The sequence below is a fragment of the Bombina bombina genome, chromosome 2, assembly GCF_027579735.1.
Source record: "Bombina bombina isolate aBomBom1 chromosome 2, aBomBom1.pri, whole genome shotgun sequence".
Taxonomy (NCBI): domain Eukaryota; kingdom Metazoa; phylum Chordata; class Amphibia; order Anura; family Bombinatoridae; genus Bombina; species Bombina bombina.
Genome location: NC_069500.1, coordinates 746,803,783 through 746,822,830, shown reverse-complemented (window position 1 = coordinate 746,822,830; position 19,048 = coordinate 746,803,783). Strand labels below are relative to the sequence as shown.

The following is a 19,048-nucleotide window of genomic DNA, read 5'->3' as shown; positions in this document are numbered from 1 at the left end:
AGCTATTTGTATTTTTGAAGCACCCAGTCATAATATAAACAACATTCATTTCAAGATTTAGGTCTCTAGACCACTATGGCAAAGTAGAAGATACCTTGAATTGTGGCTTCCTCTCTAAATTTGTTGCTCTTTTATATTTGTAAACTTGATTATTACAAAGGATGTGATATGTCCTCAGTTAACAGGATTGGAGTTGAAGCCTAGTTTATGTATTTTTTGTAATAGGCCTAAAACAAGTAATTAACATCCAGTACAAATAAAGAAGGCGCCTTTGAAATTGTGATGTCACTTTCCTGCAAGGCAATTCAGTTAACACTAATTAGAGTTTTGCTACTATAATGTCATGTCCTTTACAATTAGAGCTATTGCTCAACGAAGATATGACATCACTTACTATACAAAAAAGAATAATTCTCCGTTAAGGTCCACATAGGCAGTGATTTGCTGGTGTTCTGTGTCACCACCCAACCCACACATGGTATTTACACGATTTGTTTTCTACAATGCATTTCATAATTAGTCCTTAAACCTCTGGTTCTGAAGTTTCTTGTAAAATGGTTCTTCTCCGTCTTCACTCTCCTCCCTTTCAGTTGTCTGGGGTTTCCTTCTGAGGCTTGCATCCCTGCTGGATGAGACTACAATTGTATCTGAAACTGCAGGAGTTGGCACCCCTCCAGCAACATTGACTGTTGGCCCATAGCGTGGTTCAGAGTCTGGCTCCAGGTCACTGATAGAGGAACCAGGGGACACACCAGCACCCTTGGGGGTCCTATACCCACGGTAATCTTTGCCTAACTCAAAACCCCCTCCATCCTGAGATTCTACACTCTTCTGCCCAGCTTTCCACTCCCATGGCCCATTACCAGAGGAGAGGTGAACTACAGGATGATGGGGTGCATGAGCATCAATGGTGACAATGCTGGAACTATCACGATCAGAGGGAGAACGATACTGTGAAGAATCAGAACTACTGGTTGTGGATGATGATGAGGTCTCTGAATGTTTGGGGGTTGCAGATGCTAAAGCAGATGCCTGCTGTTGCTTAGATAGTGCAATGACCTGCATAAGTCTTGGAGCATTAGAAGCAGCCCTTGGAGCCCCACCCTTCTCTGCCATCATCATCCATTTGGCTCGAATTGCTGAACTGCTCTTGGGGGATCCTGTTTGATTCTCCTCTGGAATATGAAGAAGAGGTGGGGCAGCAGGTCGAGGCTGGATAAGTACTCGTGGCCCTCCTGTTCGTGCTTGAACCATTGGATATAATGTAGGAGGTGCCCGTTCTGAGTCTGGTTCATCTAGAGAGATACCTGAAGTCTCAGATGCAGCCCTTCGGTGTGCCTGTGCCAATGCCACTTCCTCACCAAGTGTCAAGCTCCGTCCTTCCAAAGGCTTTGGCATCCACTCAGGTGTAGCTCCTCTGGTACGAGAGCCTTCTGCGGGGACGTGTATAGTCATATGACGACGTGCAGGGTCTTCCATGGATGGTGTGCTTACCCGAGGAAGGGTATTACTGAAGGTAACCATGTTTTCTTTTCCCATTGGGCTCCTTGGTGCAAGTAAATCCACATCCACACTGGCACGCTTCAGGCTGCCCAGAGAGTTTTTTTCACGTTGAACCTGTGTGGGAAAAAAAGTTTATTAATATCTTATAATAAAAAAACTATACATTGACCTGCAAATTTTAGAGGGAAAAAACCACTGTGAATTAATTTTGTCTGATATAATACCAAAGCTATAGTAAAGTCAAAATTTAAACTTTCATTATTCAGAAAGAGCATACAATTTTAAACAACATTACAGTTTACTTGAATCATTAAATATGCTTCATTCTCTTACCTAGGAAGGGTCAGGCGAAGCAATGCGTTACTGGGATCTAGCTGCTGATTGGTGGCTGCACATATATATATTATTTAGCTCATCCAATGTGTTCAGCTAGATCCCAGTAGGGCATTGTTGCTCTTTCAACAAAGGATATCAAAAGAATGAAACAAATATGGTAATAAAGTCATCATCATATGTTCTCTGTTCATTCTAATGTGTTGGGTTTTTCACCAATTTTAATAAGCGGGTTATTTCTATGCAAGTTTCACAGCAGTAGTTGTGTTTACTTTGGCATCAGTGGTGGAGGGTTGCCATGAAAACCCACAACTCATTTGGGTCCTGGTGATCAAAAACTCGTTGGCATGGAGAGAAATCATGCAAAATCTGTGGGGGCTTTTTATGAACATCATATTGCAACATATGTGTCTTTTCTTCACATCCAGAACTCTGGATAGCTAATATGTGCCTTTATCAAATTATTTGAAGAACCTTGCTTATATAATTTTGCCACAGTTGAGAGTTTTAGATCATCAGTCACTTTGAGTGGAAGTGAAATCATAACTAATACTGATCATTGAAGGACTGTGTTTTGGTGCTGGTGATTGTTTGCTTGGTGGGTGCAAAGGTATTAATATAAATTTGTGTTGAGTGACAATATTTGTAATTTTCTAATAAGGCCTCAGTCCTGGGGACAAAGCATTGGTACATTCTATTAATAACTTGCCATTTTTAAATTTTATTACTTATTGTACAAATGCCACTTTTATAATTGGTGTTAATTACGTTAGGAAGATCATACTACAGTATATATTTTAATGGAGTGCTGAATATATAAAATAAACAATGTCTGAATATTTTTTTTTAAATTAACATCCAAAATCTTCAGTGCAATCCTAAATGAACAATCTGATGGCCACGTTTAATTTGCATAAAATGATTATACTGTAGAAATTCATTTTAAGAGAACAAGAGGACCGCCAAGGATAGGTTAAAAAGTAACTTTTAATTAATAAAACAGAAACTGAAGTATATATATACAAGGAGGACAATCACAAAGGGAGAGGAGTGTTAGCAACCGGCTTACACGTTTCAGCCGTACTTGGCCGTAATCATAGCCTGATGGTTACTTGCATCTGTGTGTCCTTTAAAAAGGGTAAAACAAAATCTAACTGGCTAATACAGATACACAACTCTCTCTCTCTTAAAGCACCAATACTAATAAGTGGCAAAATTAATGGGCAATACTGAAAGTATGAAGACTTAGGTGAAAGGACATATATGAAAGGAGCAGAATACAACAAAACAGACCATCTGAAACCCCGCAACATAATAGGAAATAAATAAATGAGATAAAAATGAATAAAAATATAAAGTAAATAATAAAACGATTGAAACAAATATTGTAATTGTTATAAGGCACATAAAGAAAATGATTATATAAAAATGAAAGAAAGAACAAATGACAAATAATAAATCAATAACAAGATAAGATATGAGGGCTCAACGTAGAAAACACACTCGGTTAGGTGAAAGTTCAAGTGTAGATAAATACACAGAATAGATAAATGCAACAAAGTAATAAATCACAACCTAGAACGATAGTGTTCTCAATATTGATACAACACAAGCAAACAACAATAATAATGACAATGTAATCTAATTCATTCCCAATAATTAATCAGATCGTAATATGAATTTAGACCTTGGGGGTACCGAGTGTTTAGCTTAAAAACCCAAAACATTTCACGTTTGTTAAGTAATTTTAACCTGTTGCCTCCTGACTTAGGAACAGTGACCCTTTCAATAACACACCATTTAAATGTGCTAAGATCTTTTTTGGTGTTTATGCACAAAATGTTGCACAATCAGAGTGGATGATTTGCCCGTATTAATGGTGGAAAAATGTTCCCTGATTCTTGAGGATGCATCCCTAGTAGTAAGACCTATGTATTGGAGATTGCAACATTCACATGTGATCAAATATATGACAAAAGTGCTAGTGCAATTATGACAGCCATAGATTTGAAAGACCTCCCCAGTAGTCATAGAGGTAAAGGTGTCGGAGATCTGGCCAAAGTCACAGATTCATTTTAAGCAATATGCTGACATTTTTATTAAACCAAAAAAACTTTATTGACATTCAAAATGGGCAAGTGCAAAAATTTAAAGGGACATAAAAGTGCAAAAAGAAAATGTTTTAATGTGTTATATTATTATCAGTTATTTGTAAAGCTCCAACAGATTCCGCAGCGTTATATATAACTATGGGGTTGATCACAATTCTTTAGAAAAGCGTCTCTAATGGTTTTCAGTAGAAATTCACCATTGAAGTCTATGGAGATTTTTGTAAAGGAATGCGATTGACCCCTATGTGTTTAACCTCTGAAAAGGAGTTAAATACATATTTAAAGCCAGCTCTAAAGCAGCAATGCACTACTGGGAACTAGCTAAATACAGCTGCTTAGACAATAACAAAAGACCTATGTGCATAACCACCAATCACCAGCTAATTTCCCGACAATTTACTAACAGAAATAAACTGAAGTCTCTTAAAAGGGAATTCTCTATTTGAACTATTAAAGTTTCATTTTGACGTCCATGTCCCTTTAAAAGTGAAAATGCCATGCAATCAGCCAAGATATTCTAATTGACTCAGTTTTCAAAATGTTAAGGTTGAGGAATATGCCCCAACCTCCCTCATTGAGTTCTTATACCCCATAAAATGACAAAAACCTACCTCATTTATTTACTTTATATAGTATATAGTTGCTCTAAAGCATCCCCTACTTTCTAAAGAAGTGGACCATCGCGCACTGGTGTGCTGCCAAATGTAGAGCGTGTAGAATGGCCACTAGTGAACAAGGATCATTTGGCAGTCTACCTCTACTTAAAGGAACAGTCTATTCCAGAATTTGTATTGTTTAAAAAGATAGATAATTCCTTTATTACCCATTCCCCAGTTTTTCATAACCAATACGGTTATATTAAAGGGACATAATACTCATATGATAAATCACTTGAAAGTGATGCAGCATAATTGTAAAAAGCTGACAGGAAAATATCACCTGAGAATCTCTATGTAAAAAAGGAAGATATTTTAACTCACAACTTCAGCTCAACAGAGTAAGTGCTGTGTAAAAAGTTATTTCAGTTACTGCCCAGCTGCAGGTAAAAAAAAAGGAAGAAATTAACAGCAGCCAATCAGCATCAGCAGTGTTGAGGTCATGAACTGATTTTCTGTGATCTCATGAGATTTCCCTTAACTCTCAGGAGATTTCATAGTAAACATCCTTAAACTGAATAGGGAAATAACACGAGTGTGTACAAGACTCAATTCCTTGCCTGTCCCGGGACAGGCATGCTGATTTGCTGATTTGCTTGTCTTTTACAATGGGGTGTGAATACTTAGGACATTTTGAGGTAAAATATCTTTATTTTTTACGTAAAGATGTTCAGGTGATATTTTCCAGTCAACCTTTTACAGCTATGCTGCATCACTTTCAAGTGTTTTTAACATTTGGGTATCATGGCCCTTTAATACACGTTTTACCTCTGTGATTGCCTTGTATCTAAGCCTCAGCAGACTGCCCTCTTTTTTGTTCTTTTGACAGACTTGCATTTTAGCCAATCAGTGCTGACTGATAATTCCACAGGAGGGAGCACAATGTTATCTATATGGCACATGAACTAGCACTATCTAGCTGTGAACAACTGTCCAAATGCACTGAGATAAGAGGCAGCGGGTCTTCAAGGATTTAGAAATCTGCATTTCAACAAAGAATACCAAGAGAACAAAGCAAATTTGATGATAAAACTAAATTGAAAAGTTCTTTCAAATTGCATGCCCTAATTGAATCATGGAAGTTTAATTTTGACTATACTGTCCCTTTAATTTCCTCCAGTGGATCTCATGTAAAGTGACACCAGTTTTGCAGAGGGACTCTTTTATCTCATCCAATGTCTAGCAAGCATAATATATGCACAGAGCATCCGCAGTTCTACCAGCTGGATGGCAAGGGATTGCCTCTATTGATGTCTAAAAGAGACCAATTGGGTATTTATACACACAAATTTTGGATTAAATGTGGATTTTGCTTTCCCCAGTCAAGTAAGAATATACATTCTTGGGTATGAGACTTCTTCCTTTTTGTATTACACTTGATGGAACTGAAATGAATGTGATAGGCAGAGCGGTGAACTCAAAGTTCATTAATTATATAGAAGGATATGTTCCCTCCTGAGGCGTTGTTCAACAAACCATGTTCAACAAACGATGTCTTCAGATTCGTCCTCACATAGAATGATAGAAGAAAAAACACACCATAGTGTAACTCTGTAACCCACTTGGAACGTATGGTAGAAAATAGACAAATGGTTACTCACATTTGGTAGAGCCACTCCAGGCTCAGGTTGATGCACACACCTACTTTATACTGGTAGGCAAACAGTATCCCACACGCAGATAATAAAAGATAATATTTATTAAAAACTGATAAAAACGTCACAAATGCAGTATTGGCACCATACAATGAGGATAGCTGAGTGATAATATGATTGTTAACACTCAAAGGAGAAAACCTAGATGCGGGATGGATGTGGATAGAGAGCAGAAACTTAACCGCTGACCAAACACAAGCTCATCACAGCACAGCACATCCAATCAGCCAATAGGATTGAGCTTGCATTCTATTGGCTGATTGGAACATGTGACTATAAACATACAAGTTTTTACTGTTTTCATAATTTTATGTATGTATCAGGAGATTATTTTCCTTAAAGATATTTATTATTATGTATGTAGGATATAGGCTTAGATTATAAATGGAGTGCTTTTGATAGCGCAGGATGCAATATAGCAGGAAAACACTAAGATTAGCATTCAATTTGTTATTACAAATCCATGGTAAAACTGAATAACCTGAGAATGTTTAGTGTGGCCAACATCCCTTTAGCGCGCCCTATACTTTCAATGGGTAACGCGGCCGTGCTAAATAACGTCAGCATGTTATTATAAGCGAGGGATGGCTTTGGTAATGGCCATTATACTCCTACGTGAGAACAATGCCGTATCATATATACGGTACCCAAAATGCATATCAAACTTGCACATTTAGAAAAAACAAATAACCAATGTGTGAACCTATATATAAGGCACAAGCCATATACGGCAAACAAGGGTGCACAATGGCATGTTACAGGAATAAATGCAAGGATATATTCCATTTGTGTCCCAAAATTATGTGAAACAGAGTCATAATATATGACCTAACCAATCAAAAAATTATTAAGTGCATGAAAGGTCAGAGTAACCCATCGAGACAAGCCAGGCTTCCACTAAGAGATATGGATACTAAAGGATCCCTATCCACAGTGCTGTGAGTAACATGCCGATCACACCCAATCAAGGTAGCGATATTGCATGATACAGACATAGAGCCACCATGCCTTCTCAAAGTACCCCAAGTATGTAGCACTTTTGGTCAGGATCATAGAAGGCTCTTGAAATCAGGTATAGTGTTCAAGCCACCCGGTTGTATGGTGCCCAGTCTGAACATCCATTGAGCCTCACATCTAAGTAGTTGTTTGTTACGATCACTGCCCCTCTCCAATGCAGGTACATGATCGATTAAAATGTAGCGAATGGAGGAGATTGAATGTCCCTTGTTGGCACAGTGTCTCGCCACTGGTTATTCTGAGTTGCCTTGTTTTAAGGCAGTCCGTATGGCATGCCGATGATTGGCCATGCGCTCACGTAGTGAGCCCGAAGTCTTGCCTACATAAAAACTGGAGCATGGGCAAAATAAGAGATACTCTACGTGTGTAGTGCACGTAATGGAATGTCTGATGGTAAATGTCCGGTTTGTATGTGGGTGATAAAACAATTTTGGTGCCAATGAGGCCATTACAGGTCGTGCAGCCTAAGCAATGATAGGAGCCTTTGATGTTACTTCTAATGCCAGATGTATAACTCAGTTTGGGGTCTGTCTTCATAAGTAGATCTTTGAGGTTTGTACCCCTCTTAAAGCCCACCATGGGTCGTAGGTTACTTGTGAATGGCAATTTTGGGTCTGAGGACATAATGGGCCAATGTTGGCGAAGGATTTGACCAGTTTTTTTGGTTGCAGGTGTGAAAGTAGTGGACATGATTAGCTTGTCTGATGTATCCCTCTAAGGTTTGGGTCGAATCAATTCTGATGGTGTTAATGTAGACACAGCTTCCATGGTTTCTTGAATCACAGATGTTCTGTAACCCCTGGAACGGAATTTCTCACCCACTCCTGCCAGTTGGGAGACCCCAGTCGCAATATCAGAGTTATTGCGCATGGTTCTGATGAATTGCGATTTTACAATACCCTTCAATAGTGCTGGGGGATGGCAGCTGTCCGCCCTAAGTATGGAATTGCGGTTGGTGGGTTTATGGTATAGTGTAGTGCCAAGGCAACCTGAATCCTTAAAAACTGAAAGGTCTAGAAAATTGATTGTCTGGTCATCCACTGTCATTTTAAATCTGACAGTACTCTCAGTGTTGCCACACAAAAAAAATGTCATCGATTTATCTGTAGTAACAGATGATGGATGCATTATAGTTATTCCACAAATACATGTTTTCAAACTGTGACATATAGATGTTGGCGTATGAGGGGGCCATGGAGGAACCCATAGCCGTACCAGCTATCTGTAAATAAAAATTTATTTTGAAACTAAAGTAGTTCTTGAATAAACAGTACTCAATGAGGGAAAGCATGTACTCCACCGGAGGACCCTCATAAAGAGGGTTGCCAGTGAGGTGTTCCTGTATGGCCCTTAACCCTCCATGATGAGGTATAATGGTACACAGGCTGTTGACATCCAGACTCACAAGTAAATCATCTTGCTGGATGTCAACAGTCCGCACCTTTCTGATGAAATTGTTAGTATCCATGATATACGAACGTATCTCCCTTACCACTGGTTGAAGTAACACGTCCACAAATTGTGCAATTGGCTGAGTAAGCGACTGCCTTGCCGACACAATTGGGCGGCCCGGTGGACGGTCCAACCTCTTGTGGATCTTGGGGATCGAGTATAAGATGGGTGTCTTAGGATATTTAGTTATGCAGAAATCACGTATGTGTTCGGACAGAAATCCCTATTCAAACCCTAACGTGATGAGGCTGTCTAATTGTAATTTATACACACCTGTAGGGTCAGTAGGCAATATATTTAATTATTTATATATTTATATATTTATTTATTTATATATATATATATAAAAAGTAAAAAATACATTTATTATTTAAATAAATCTATAATTGTTTTTTTAAAAGGATATGTCAAGGTGTTTGACAGGGAAGGGCTCAAAGGTGTATATGTATGTGTATATATTTGTATGTGTAACAAAGTAGATGAGGTTGAAGAAGACAGAAGTCCATCAAGTTAAACCTATACAGATCCTACCTGATTTACAATAAAATCTCCAATTAATATTAATCCCATCAAAATGGTGTGTGTATGTATATATGTGTTTATATGTGTACATATGTATGTGCATGCATACATACATATATACACATATATACATACACACATGCAAATATATAGATATATCTATTTAAATCTTTGAGCCCTTCCCTGTCAAACACCTTGACATATACCATGCCCCTTTAAAACAAAGTGAATATTTTTCACTTAGAACTATTTTTTATTTTATCTATCTATCTATCTATCTAAATATATATATATATATATATATATATATATATATATATATATATATATAAAACTATCTTTCTATCTATCTATAGATATGTCTTTTAATCAAAATAAATAGATTTTTTATTAATAGTATATCCCTTGCAGTTTTATAGTGCCTTTTACCTACTGCTTTTATCTTTCAAAGGAGCTATAAATTTACAGTTACTATCAGTAAGCAGAATGATTAATACAATTAAAACTGTCTCTTTAGTCTCTTTAAAACATTCACATGACAGCTACTCACCTGGCGCTGGCTACCCTGATTCCGTGGGCGAGGGGTCAGCTCATCAGTGCTGGATGACTTGTTCTGGTGATATACAGATTCATGACCACGCTGAGTAAGTGTCCGCAGTGGATCCTTAGATGGAGGGCTGGGAGAAGTGTCTCCTGAAGATGATTGGAAATTGCCCACAGCATGATAAGCCTTGGAAGAGAACATAATGTACAATTAACCCCGTTAGCAGTTCTAGAAATGTGAGAATTATTAAATCTATAATGGATTATATAATTGAGTTTATGTGAATAGTTACAATACAATGTAATAGTTACAATACAATGTAAAATCTCTACAGCTGATCATATGCACAGTTTGTATGTGAAAACATTTCACCTATGTCCAGGATGCACCTTATTGCTAATGTTCTAAACATTATGGGCCAGATTATGAGTGGAGTGGTATTTTGTGCTCCCGCTCCAATGCTAACTCTGCTAGAAGTAAGCTTTTTGCGTGCTCGTATTACAAAAGTTTTTGCTTGCGTGCTAACCAACCTGATGCTTGTAAAAAGCCAAACTTCTAATATCGCGCGTGCATTAACGTATTCCCGCATAGTCGTCAAAGGAGCAAAAAAAGTGGAAAAAGCCAAACACCCTACTCGTGCACAAACCCAATCGCATATTCTGAAGTTTGCTAACCTGACATGAAAATATGAATATTTCTCATTCCAATGTTCTTCACATAGAAGAATATTTTCTATTAATTCATGAATACATATTTCTACATATATCTGATGGTATTTTGGTACAATATATATATTTATATACCTATATATATATATATATATATATATAGCAAATAGAAGACAGCACTCTCTGGTCTTAATATAACAGGAGATTTATTTCAGTGACGTTTCCGGGAATACTCCCCTTCCTTAGACCAATGTAAAATACAGTGATGCAAACATTTATACACACACATCAACCCCACCCCCTGTGAAAAAAACGCCAAAGCTTGTTGCTAGGCAACCAATACTTTGTAATTAAACAAATATAGTGACAATAGATACAGTGAAACAACAAAAAAACCTTTATACACAGATAAAAAGTTACAAATCCAAAGCGTCCTTGTTTGAGTTAAATGTCTATATACAGAAACATCTGGATCGCACAAGCGTAGTCCCAAGCATGCACAAACCTATGTGTACATACATAAAAATGGAGGTGTGTACTCGATAATATGTCAGTAGCAACTAGGGTACAGATCAGTGAGAGATATAGCAACTAATGAACTCAGGTCTATGTGCAACCATTGTTTAACAGCCTAAATGTATTCAATATCCATTACCAATTCTGCAGATCAAGTAATCATATACAGCAATCATTACATAATCATGGTGCACATACCGTATAGAAGGCAATCTCACACTCCACTTGGGATACAAAGTCGGATGGGCAAAAGATCATAACAAGTGATATTAACTGAAAAAAATGTGCATCATATGACACAGGCAGCTCGGTAGGCGAATAGGGCAGCAACCTCAAGTGCCTACGTGCCTGTATCCCATACAGGTCCAGAGTGGCTAGAACCGCCCCTCAGAGTCATGTAGATATACCTGATTGGTTATTAACGGCAAGCCCCTATAACTACTAAAACAGGACATATCGCAAACCACACAGTAGTATGTGGTAGCAGTACGGGCACATATTGGCTGTTATACATACAGGATTATAGGTATAGATATATACAGATACATATATAATTATTTATTTATAAATATTTTTTATTAGTGTAACTGTACTTTGTAATGTATTTTTGGTGTGTACTAAGGACCTTTTTTCCAGATTACCGTTTGCTGGTTTTTCCTCCCCCGGGCTGGGTAGCTGAGCTTCAGTGCAGAGAGACGGTGATGTCATCAGTTGGATGCTGTGATTGTCTTGGGTGAGTCGCATCCAAGGGGCGGAGACTACTGATACAGTTGCTACATCCCACGTTGAAGTTGAGCTCTTACCTATCAGACCGCATCAGTGTTGCAGCGTGGATCAGTACCTGTGATCCCGTAGAGGTTTATGCAGGGGAGAGTGCTGCAATTTGGATCCAGTACCTGTGAGCACATGAGAGGTGTATGCAGGGCTAAGTTTGAACTTTCTCTGTACCGGTCATTCTGCATAAGCAAGGAGCTAGCAGCCAGAAGTGACGATCCTCAAGTCTTCCCATGCCCACAATCAGCAGGGGTGAGTTTGATGAAGTTTGTTTATGAACTTATACAGCAATACAGTTATTCTTAGTACTTTGAGCTACATCCAGGGGGATTGTCTGTTTCCTTTGGTAAATACATTACATATTGGTTCCCCCAGTAGCTTGGTACTACGGTCCTCAAAAGTCCCAGACCTAATTGTACATAATATATGGGATTGTGAATAGAATAATGGAGAAGAGGGATCTATTTTCTTTAAAGTCCCTTACTAATTTTGATTCAGAAAGACTGTCGATAGAGGACACTTTTGTAAACCAGCAGGAAACCTTGTCAATCAGTTATGTTTTTCTGTTAATGGAAAAGACTCTTATTAAGGAATACAAATTATGGTGGGACAAAAGGGCCCTTGAAAAATACCTCTTAATGGATCTTATTCCTAGAGGGTTGAGGTTAAAGAAATTTCTCACATTCCAAGTGGATGATCCCACCTTTGTTATGGACTGGAACAATATACTTACAGAATGTTCCAAGAAACTTATGGAACTGATAATAAAATTTAAGGAGTCTCAGATAACAAAAATAAGGGAAGATCTATCTGATTTACAGGAAAGACTGAATGACTTTACTATCCATCCTAAGTATTATTAAATGGATCAGATGTTGAAAAACACTGTTGATAAATTCAGGATTAAATTGGATAACCTTAAATTGAAAAAGTTTAATCGGGATAATGATGATCATATACATAATAGAGTTTATACCTGGCATAACCATAATTTTTCTCAACAGAATAGGTCTAGGTCTAAATCTAGATCCAGAGGCAGATACCCCACACAATCTATACAAATTCAAGAAAAGCATGTAACTTTTTCTGGCACTGATCAATCAGATGAAGAGAGGGCAGAGCAGGCTAATTCTAGTGGTACAAGCCAATTAGTTGGCATGGTGGATCAGTCAGTTAGGAGCAAGGAGGCCGTAGGAGCTAGGACTGACCCTATAACTACCAAGAATTACATCAAAAAAGGTACACCACAGTATGCATTACAGGCACAGAACAATGTAGGCTAGAATTCCTCAGTAATCATGAGACTGACACTACCAGATTAACACAGAACATAACACCCTGTATTAAGAATTCTAACCAGCAGGTTTTTCACAGGGACATGGCACCACTAGAAGGAGGAAGAGGAGATGTAGGAAGAGGCCGCAGAGGGGCAGGCAGATACAGGAGGGGGGCGCAACAAATATGTCATATGAATGTTATTAATTTATCTACTATTGAATTAAGTTTAGCAGAAAAAGAGGTATTGAGATTGGGTTTGGGGTTTGTCCCCACCAATAAATTTAACCTCTTCCAAACTATAGTTGATGTTAAAAAAATGGGACGTGACCTTACCCTGAATAAATTATTTTATACATCTACAGATATGCCTGATACCAGCATTGAACATAAGCCCAGTCTTGATCTACCTAGGGTCCATGACCTTGTAGATTTTCAAGAGTCATGTGATTATGTAAGCTTACACGAACTGGGAAACTTCACTACTTGTGATCCAAGTTTGCTAAAATCTACACATATGGGTTATAGGCTCAAATCTGTCTTTTACCCCACTAGGGAAAGGGGTCCTTTCCTAGAGGCCTTTCACCGCAGGGTAGAGGAAGATCTTATTCTGTTATCAGCTATGAGTAAGAAGCCCTACCCTAACCTGACTGCCACCCAGGCTCAAGCTTTAGATACCCTTAAAAATAGGGAAGATCTGGTGATTAAAGGGACATAATACTCATATGCTAAAGCACTTGAAACTGATGCAGTATAACTGTAAAAAGCTGACAGGAAAATATCACCTGAGCATCTCTATGTAAAAAAGGAAGATATTTTTCCTCACAATCTCCTCAGCTCAGCAGAGTAAGTTCTGTGTAAAAAGTTATACTCAACTGCTGCTCAGCTGCAGGTAAAAAAAAAAAAAAAAATGAAGAAATGACCAGCAGCCAATCAGCATCAGCAGTGCTTAGGTTATGAACTCTTTTACTGTAATCTCATGAGATTTCATTGTAAACTTCCTTACAATGAATAGGGAAATAAGATGAGTGTGCATGAAAGCTCGCTCCTTCCGCTGTCCCGGGACAGACATACTGATTTGTTGTTTAGATGTGGGATGTGGCTACTGAGAAACATTTGAGGTAAAATATCTTTCTTTTTTACATAGAGATGTTCAGGTGATATATTCTAGTCAGCTTTTTACAGCTATACTGCATCACTTTCAAGTGTTTAAACATTTGGGTATTATGGCCCTTTAAGCAATCTGATAAGGGTGGGAATATTGTTGTACAAGACAAGGCAACAAGGCCAAAAAGCAGCTATGCTATGAAAATGTTTATTTAAAACTAAGAAACAATCCTACTGAGCCCTTTAAGGGGGAGCTCTTGGCATTACTTGACGATGTTCTTGAGGAGGGTATCCTAGATCAAAGTATGGTTGTTTTTCTCTTTGTGGTTAATCCAATCACCCCAATCTTTCATCACCTCCCCCAAGGTTCATAAGTCCTTGGAGCAGGTGAGGGGTAGTCCGATCGTGGCAGGGATAGGATCCCTCTTTGGAAACATGTTCAGTTTGGTGGAGTCATTACTCCAGCCCCTTGTGTATCAACTCCCATCTTATTTGAGAGATACCAAACACCTTCCGAATTGTGTGGTTTGGAGTCACCACTGTACCTGGTTAACAATAGATGTAGTGGGGTTGTATTCAGCAATCCCCCACCAGTGTGGCTTGGACGCTATTCAGTATACTTTGGATACTTTTAGCAATTATTATGATGCTCTTAAGCAATATTTGATGAGATCCCACAATTTCCTGTTGACTCATAATTTCTTTCAATTTGATGGGGATTTCTATCTTCAGAGGCGTGGTATGGCAATGGGGGGCAAAGTTCGCCCCCCTACGCCAACCTTTTCATGGGTTGGTGGGAGGCTACCCACATCTTTGGAGATAGGAATCCCCATAAGAGCAGTATCAGGATGTACAAGAGGTACATAGATGATCTCCTGTTCGTTTGGACGGGAGGTCATCAGGAGAATCTGGATTTTGTTGGTTATCTTAATGATAATAATGTAAACTTGCAGCTCACATATGCACATGACTTAGTGTCATTGCCTTATCTTGAACTTTTGCTCATTGGAGACATTGGGTCACAATCAGTAAAGACTGCTCTGTACAGGAAACCTATAGCCTCCAATGCTATTCTACATGCCTGTATTAACCACCCCAAACATACTGGATTTGGAGTGGCTAAGGGCCAATTCATTCGCATTAAGCGAAATTGTACAGATGAAGAGAATTGCAAAAGTGAGAGTGAGGTTTTGACTTCCCAACTTTTGGAAAGGGGAAATTAAACAAAAGTGGTAAACAGAGCATACTTGGAGGTTTCAAGTATGGATAGGGAACAGATATTATCAGATCAGACAGGTCAAGGGCTTAATACAAACTATGATGTTCAGAAACCAACGTTTATAACATCTTATAGTGCCCAGTTTGTACAGATACAGTATGTGATATTATTAGGAAACATCTTCCTATACTTACTGCTGAAGACAGCCTGAAGGACTATGTGTCATCAGGCTGTAATTTTGTATCCAGGAGAGGCTGCACTCTTGTTAAAATCTTGTCCCCCAGCATGTTGCGCCCGTCGGCGGTGCAAACTGGTTTTTGGTTAAACGTCAAGGGACATTATAAGTGCAATTTTTCCAATTGCATAGCTTGTGGACATACTGAAGTGTCTAAAAGTTTCCAATCCCGAGTAACTTAGAGAGTTTACGATATCAATAGCTACACAAATTGCCATACCACATTTGTAATCTACTTGGTAGAATGCACCCAGTGTGAAAAACAGTACATATGGTGCACCTCTGGGGAGGCATGTAGTAGAATTAGAGAATATGTAAAAAATATTGAGAATGGTATTGAGTGTCCGGACTTGGTTAGACATTTCATCCATGTCCACCACAAAAGAGATGCCACTTTCAAATGGCAGATTATTGAGCATGTTAAAATGCTGATCAGAGGCGGTGATAGGGTAAAGAAGCTTTTCTATAGAGAAGCCTTCTGGATTTTTCATTTAAAAACTTGGAGACCAGTGGGATTCATTATTGATGGGGATGTCATCAATTTTTGGTCACGCCATTAATAAATATTAAATAATAAAAAACATTTAATACTATCCTCTACCGCTTTAATTTTTTGAGGGTATTATCTGCATAAATGGTGTAAATTTGAATATAGTCAGCAGTTTTGTATATATAATACTGCCCTTGAGTGAGCTTTATACCCTTTAAACTTAATTGTGCTCATATGCATCTATTATTCCTGTGGTGTAATCACTAAGGTTACATACACTAAAAATAAAAATAGGTATAGGGTATTTTTGGAATGACTTCAATGTTGTATATATTCTATATTACTTATGTTCAGGTTGATGTACTAGGATCTCAGTTCCATCATATATTCTATTTGTCCCATTAATATTATATTTTATCTACACTAGTAGAGGTTAATATGTTTGAAATGGTTTGTAAATCACCACTAAGTCTGATCTGAATCTGTTAGTAGGAACATACTCTTCCTTTTTTTTTCCCCTTCCCCCCTCCCCTCCCTTTCCCCCTCTTCCCTCCCCCCCACCCCTCCCTTTCCCTCTTTTTGAACTCAGCAGGCTGCAATTAACATAATTATTAGATGTGTATTTAAACCATGTGTAAACACATCTTTAGCATGTCTGTGAGTAAGGCAGTTATCTGGCAGTTACAGTACATGTCCATTTAAAGTCTGCTATTGAACTGGACGTGTGTCGAAGAGACAATCAAAACAATTGCTGAAAATGCAAGATTGAAACATGAAATATTTACACAAATAAAACAACATCATCATAATGTTTAATGTTTCAGGGCTAGATTACGAGTGGAGCGCAAAATTGCGAATTCGCAAGTACCATATTTGTGCTCCATTCAGTAATACCAGCGCACAAAAATGTATTACAAGTAGAGCATAGATGCATGGAAGCTTTGCGCTCACTAGAGCGCGCTTCCATAGGCTCCAATAGGAGTCTCGTTCTGATGCTGATAGACATGGCAGAGACCCTAGCGCAGTAAAGAGGGTAAGTCGTGCAGCATATTTAAAATATATATGTATATGAATATTTACATATATATGTATGTGTTTATATGTGTATAATGTTACTGTATACATAATCATAAGACATTTGTAGCTGCTTTATAGAAGAATGATGAGGTTATATACAGATCATGAGTATTATATTTCCTTACCAGATAAGCTGCAATGCCTGCTCCGATTAGGAACCCTGTATATACATCCACTGGGTGGCTGCGGTACTGTGTTATCTGGGTAAGACCACAAACTCCAGCCGCAATGGCGAAAGAGAAAACGAGCAGAGGTTTCAGAAGCTTTGTGCTGTCTGAGATGATGGAGTTAAAGTACATCTAAATGTGGAGAAATCAGATTCATTGTATGTTTTTACATCACTGCATATATTTATAGACCACTGTAGCATATTATGTTAAAGGGACATTAAACACTTAGGCCTAGATTTAGAGTTCGGCGTTAGCCGTGAAAACCAGCGTTAGAGGCTCCTAACGCTGGTTTTAGGCTACCGCCGGTATTTGGAGTCAGTCAAAAAAGGGTCTAACGCTCACTTTTCAGCCGCGACTTTTCCAGACCGCAGATCCCCTTACGTCAATTGCGTATCCTATCTTTTCAATGGGATCTTCCTAACGCCGGTATTTAGAGTCGTTTCTGAAGTGAGCGTTAGAGCTCTAACGACAAAACTCCAGCCGCCGAAAAAAAGCAGGAGTTAAGAGCTTTCTGGGCTAACGCCGGTTCATAAAGCTCTTAACTACTGTACCCTAAAGTACACTAACACCCATAAACTACCTATGTACCCCTAAACTGAGGTCCCCCCACATCGCCGCAACTCGATTAAATTTTTTTAACCCCTAATCTGCCGACCGCCACCTACGTTATACTTATGTACCCCTAATCTGCTGCCCCTAACACCGCCGACCCCTGTATTATATTTATTAACCCCTAACCTGCCCCCCTCAACGTCGCCGCCAGCTACTTACAATAATTAACCCCTAATCTGCCGACCGCAAAGCGCGGCCACCTACGTTATCCTTATGTACCCCTAATCTGCTGCCCCTAACACCGCCGACCCCTATATTATATTTATTAACCCCTAATCTGCCCCCCTCAACGTCGCCAACACCTGCCTACACTTATTAACCCCTAATCTGCCGAGCGGACCTGAGCGCTACTATAATAAAGTTATTAACCCCTAATCCGCCTCACTAACCCTATCATAAATAGTATTAACCCCTAATCTGCCCTCCCTAACATCGCCGACACCTAACTTCAATTATTAACCCCTAATCTGACGACCGGAGCTCATCGCTACTATAATAAATGGATTAACCCCTAAAGCTAAGTCTAACCCTAACACTAACACCCCCCTAACTTAAATATAATTTACATCTAACGAAATTAATTAACTCTTATTAAATAAATTATTCCTATTTAAAGCTAAATACTTACCTGTAAAATAAATCCTAATATAGCTACAATATAAATTATAATTACATTGTAGCTATTTTAGGATTAATATTTATTTTACAGGCAACTTTGTAATTATTTTAACCAGGTACAATAGCTATTAAATAGTTAAGAACTATTTAATAGTTACCTAGATAAAATAATAACAAAATTACCTGTAAAATAAGTCCTAACCTAAGTTATAATTAAACCTAACACTACCCTATCAATAAATGAATTAAATAAAATACCTACAATTACCTACAATAAAACCTAACACTACACTATTAATAAATAAATTAAATACAATTTCTACAAATAACTGCAATTACATAAACTAGCTAAAGTACAAAAAATAAAAAAGAACTAAGTTACAAAAAATAAAAAAATATTTACAAACATAAGATAAATATTACAACAATTTTAAACTAATTACACCTACTCTAAGCCCCCTAATAAAATAACAAAGACCCCCAAAATAAAAAAA

At 38.1% G+C, this 19,048-nt stretch overlaps 1 protein-coding gene across 1 annotated transcript in view; it reads right to left on the bottom strand.

Moving 5' to 3' along the window:
* Positions 1-432: 432 nt before the first annotated feature.
* PLPPR3 (phospholipid phosphatase related 3) overlaps positions 433-19,048 on the bottom strand; it is a 74,176-nt gene continuing 55,560 nt past the window's right edge. Inside the window, exons 7-9 of the mRNA XM_053702832.1 lie at positions 17,280-17,453; positions 9,800-9,979; positions 433-1,617 (exon numbers count right to left, since the gene is read on the bottom strand). Of these exons, the coding sequence (XP_053558807.1) occupies positions 517-1,617; positions 9,800-9,979; positions 17,280-17,453 (1,455 nt within the window). The 3' untranslated portion in view covers positions 433-516. The remainder of the gene's footprint in view (positions 1,618-9,799; positions 9,980-17,279; positions 17,454-19,048) is intronic.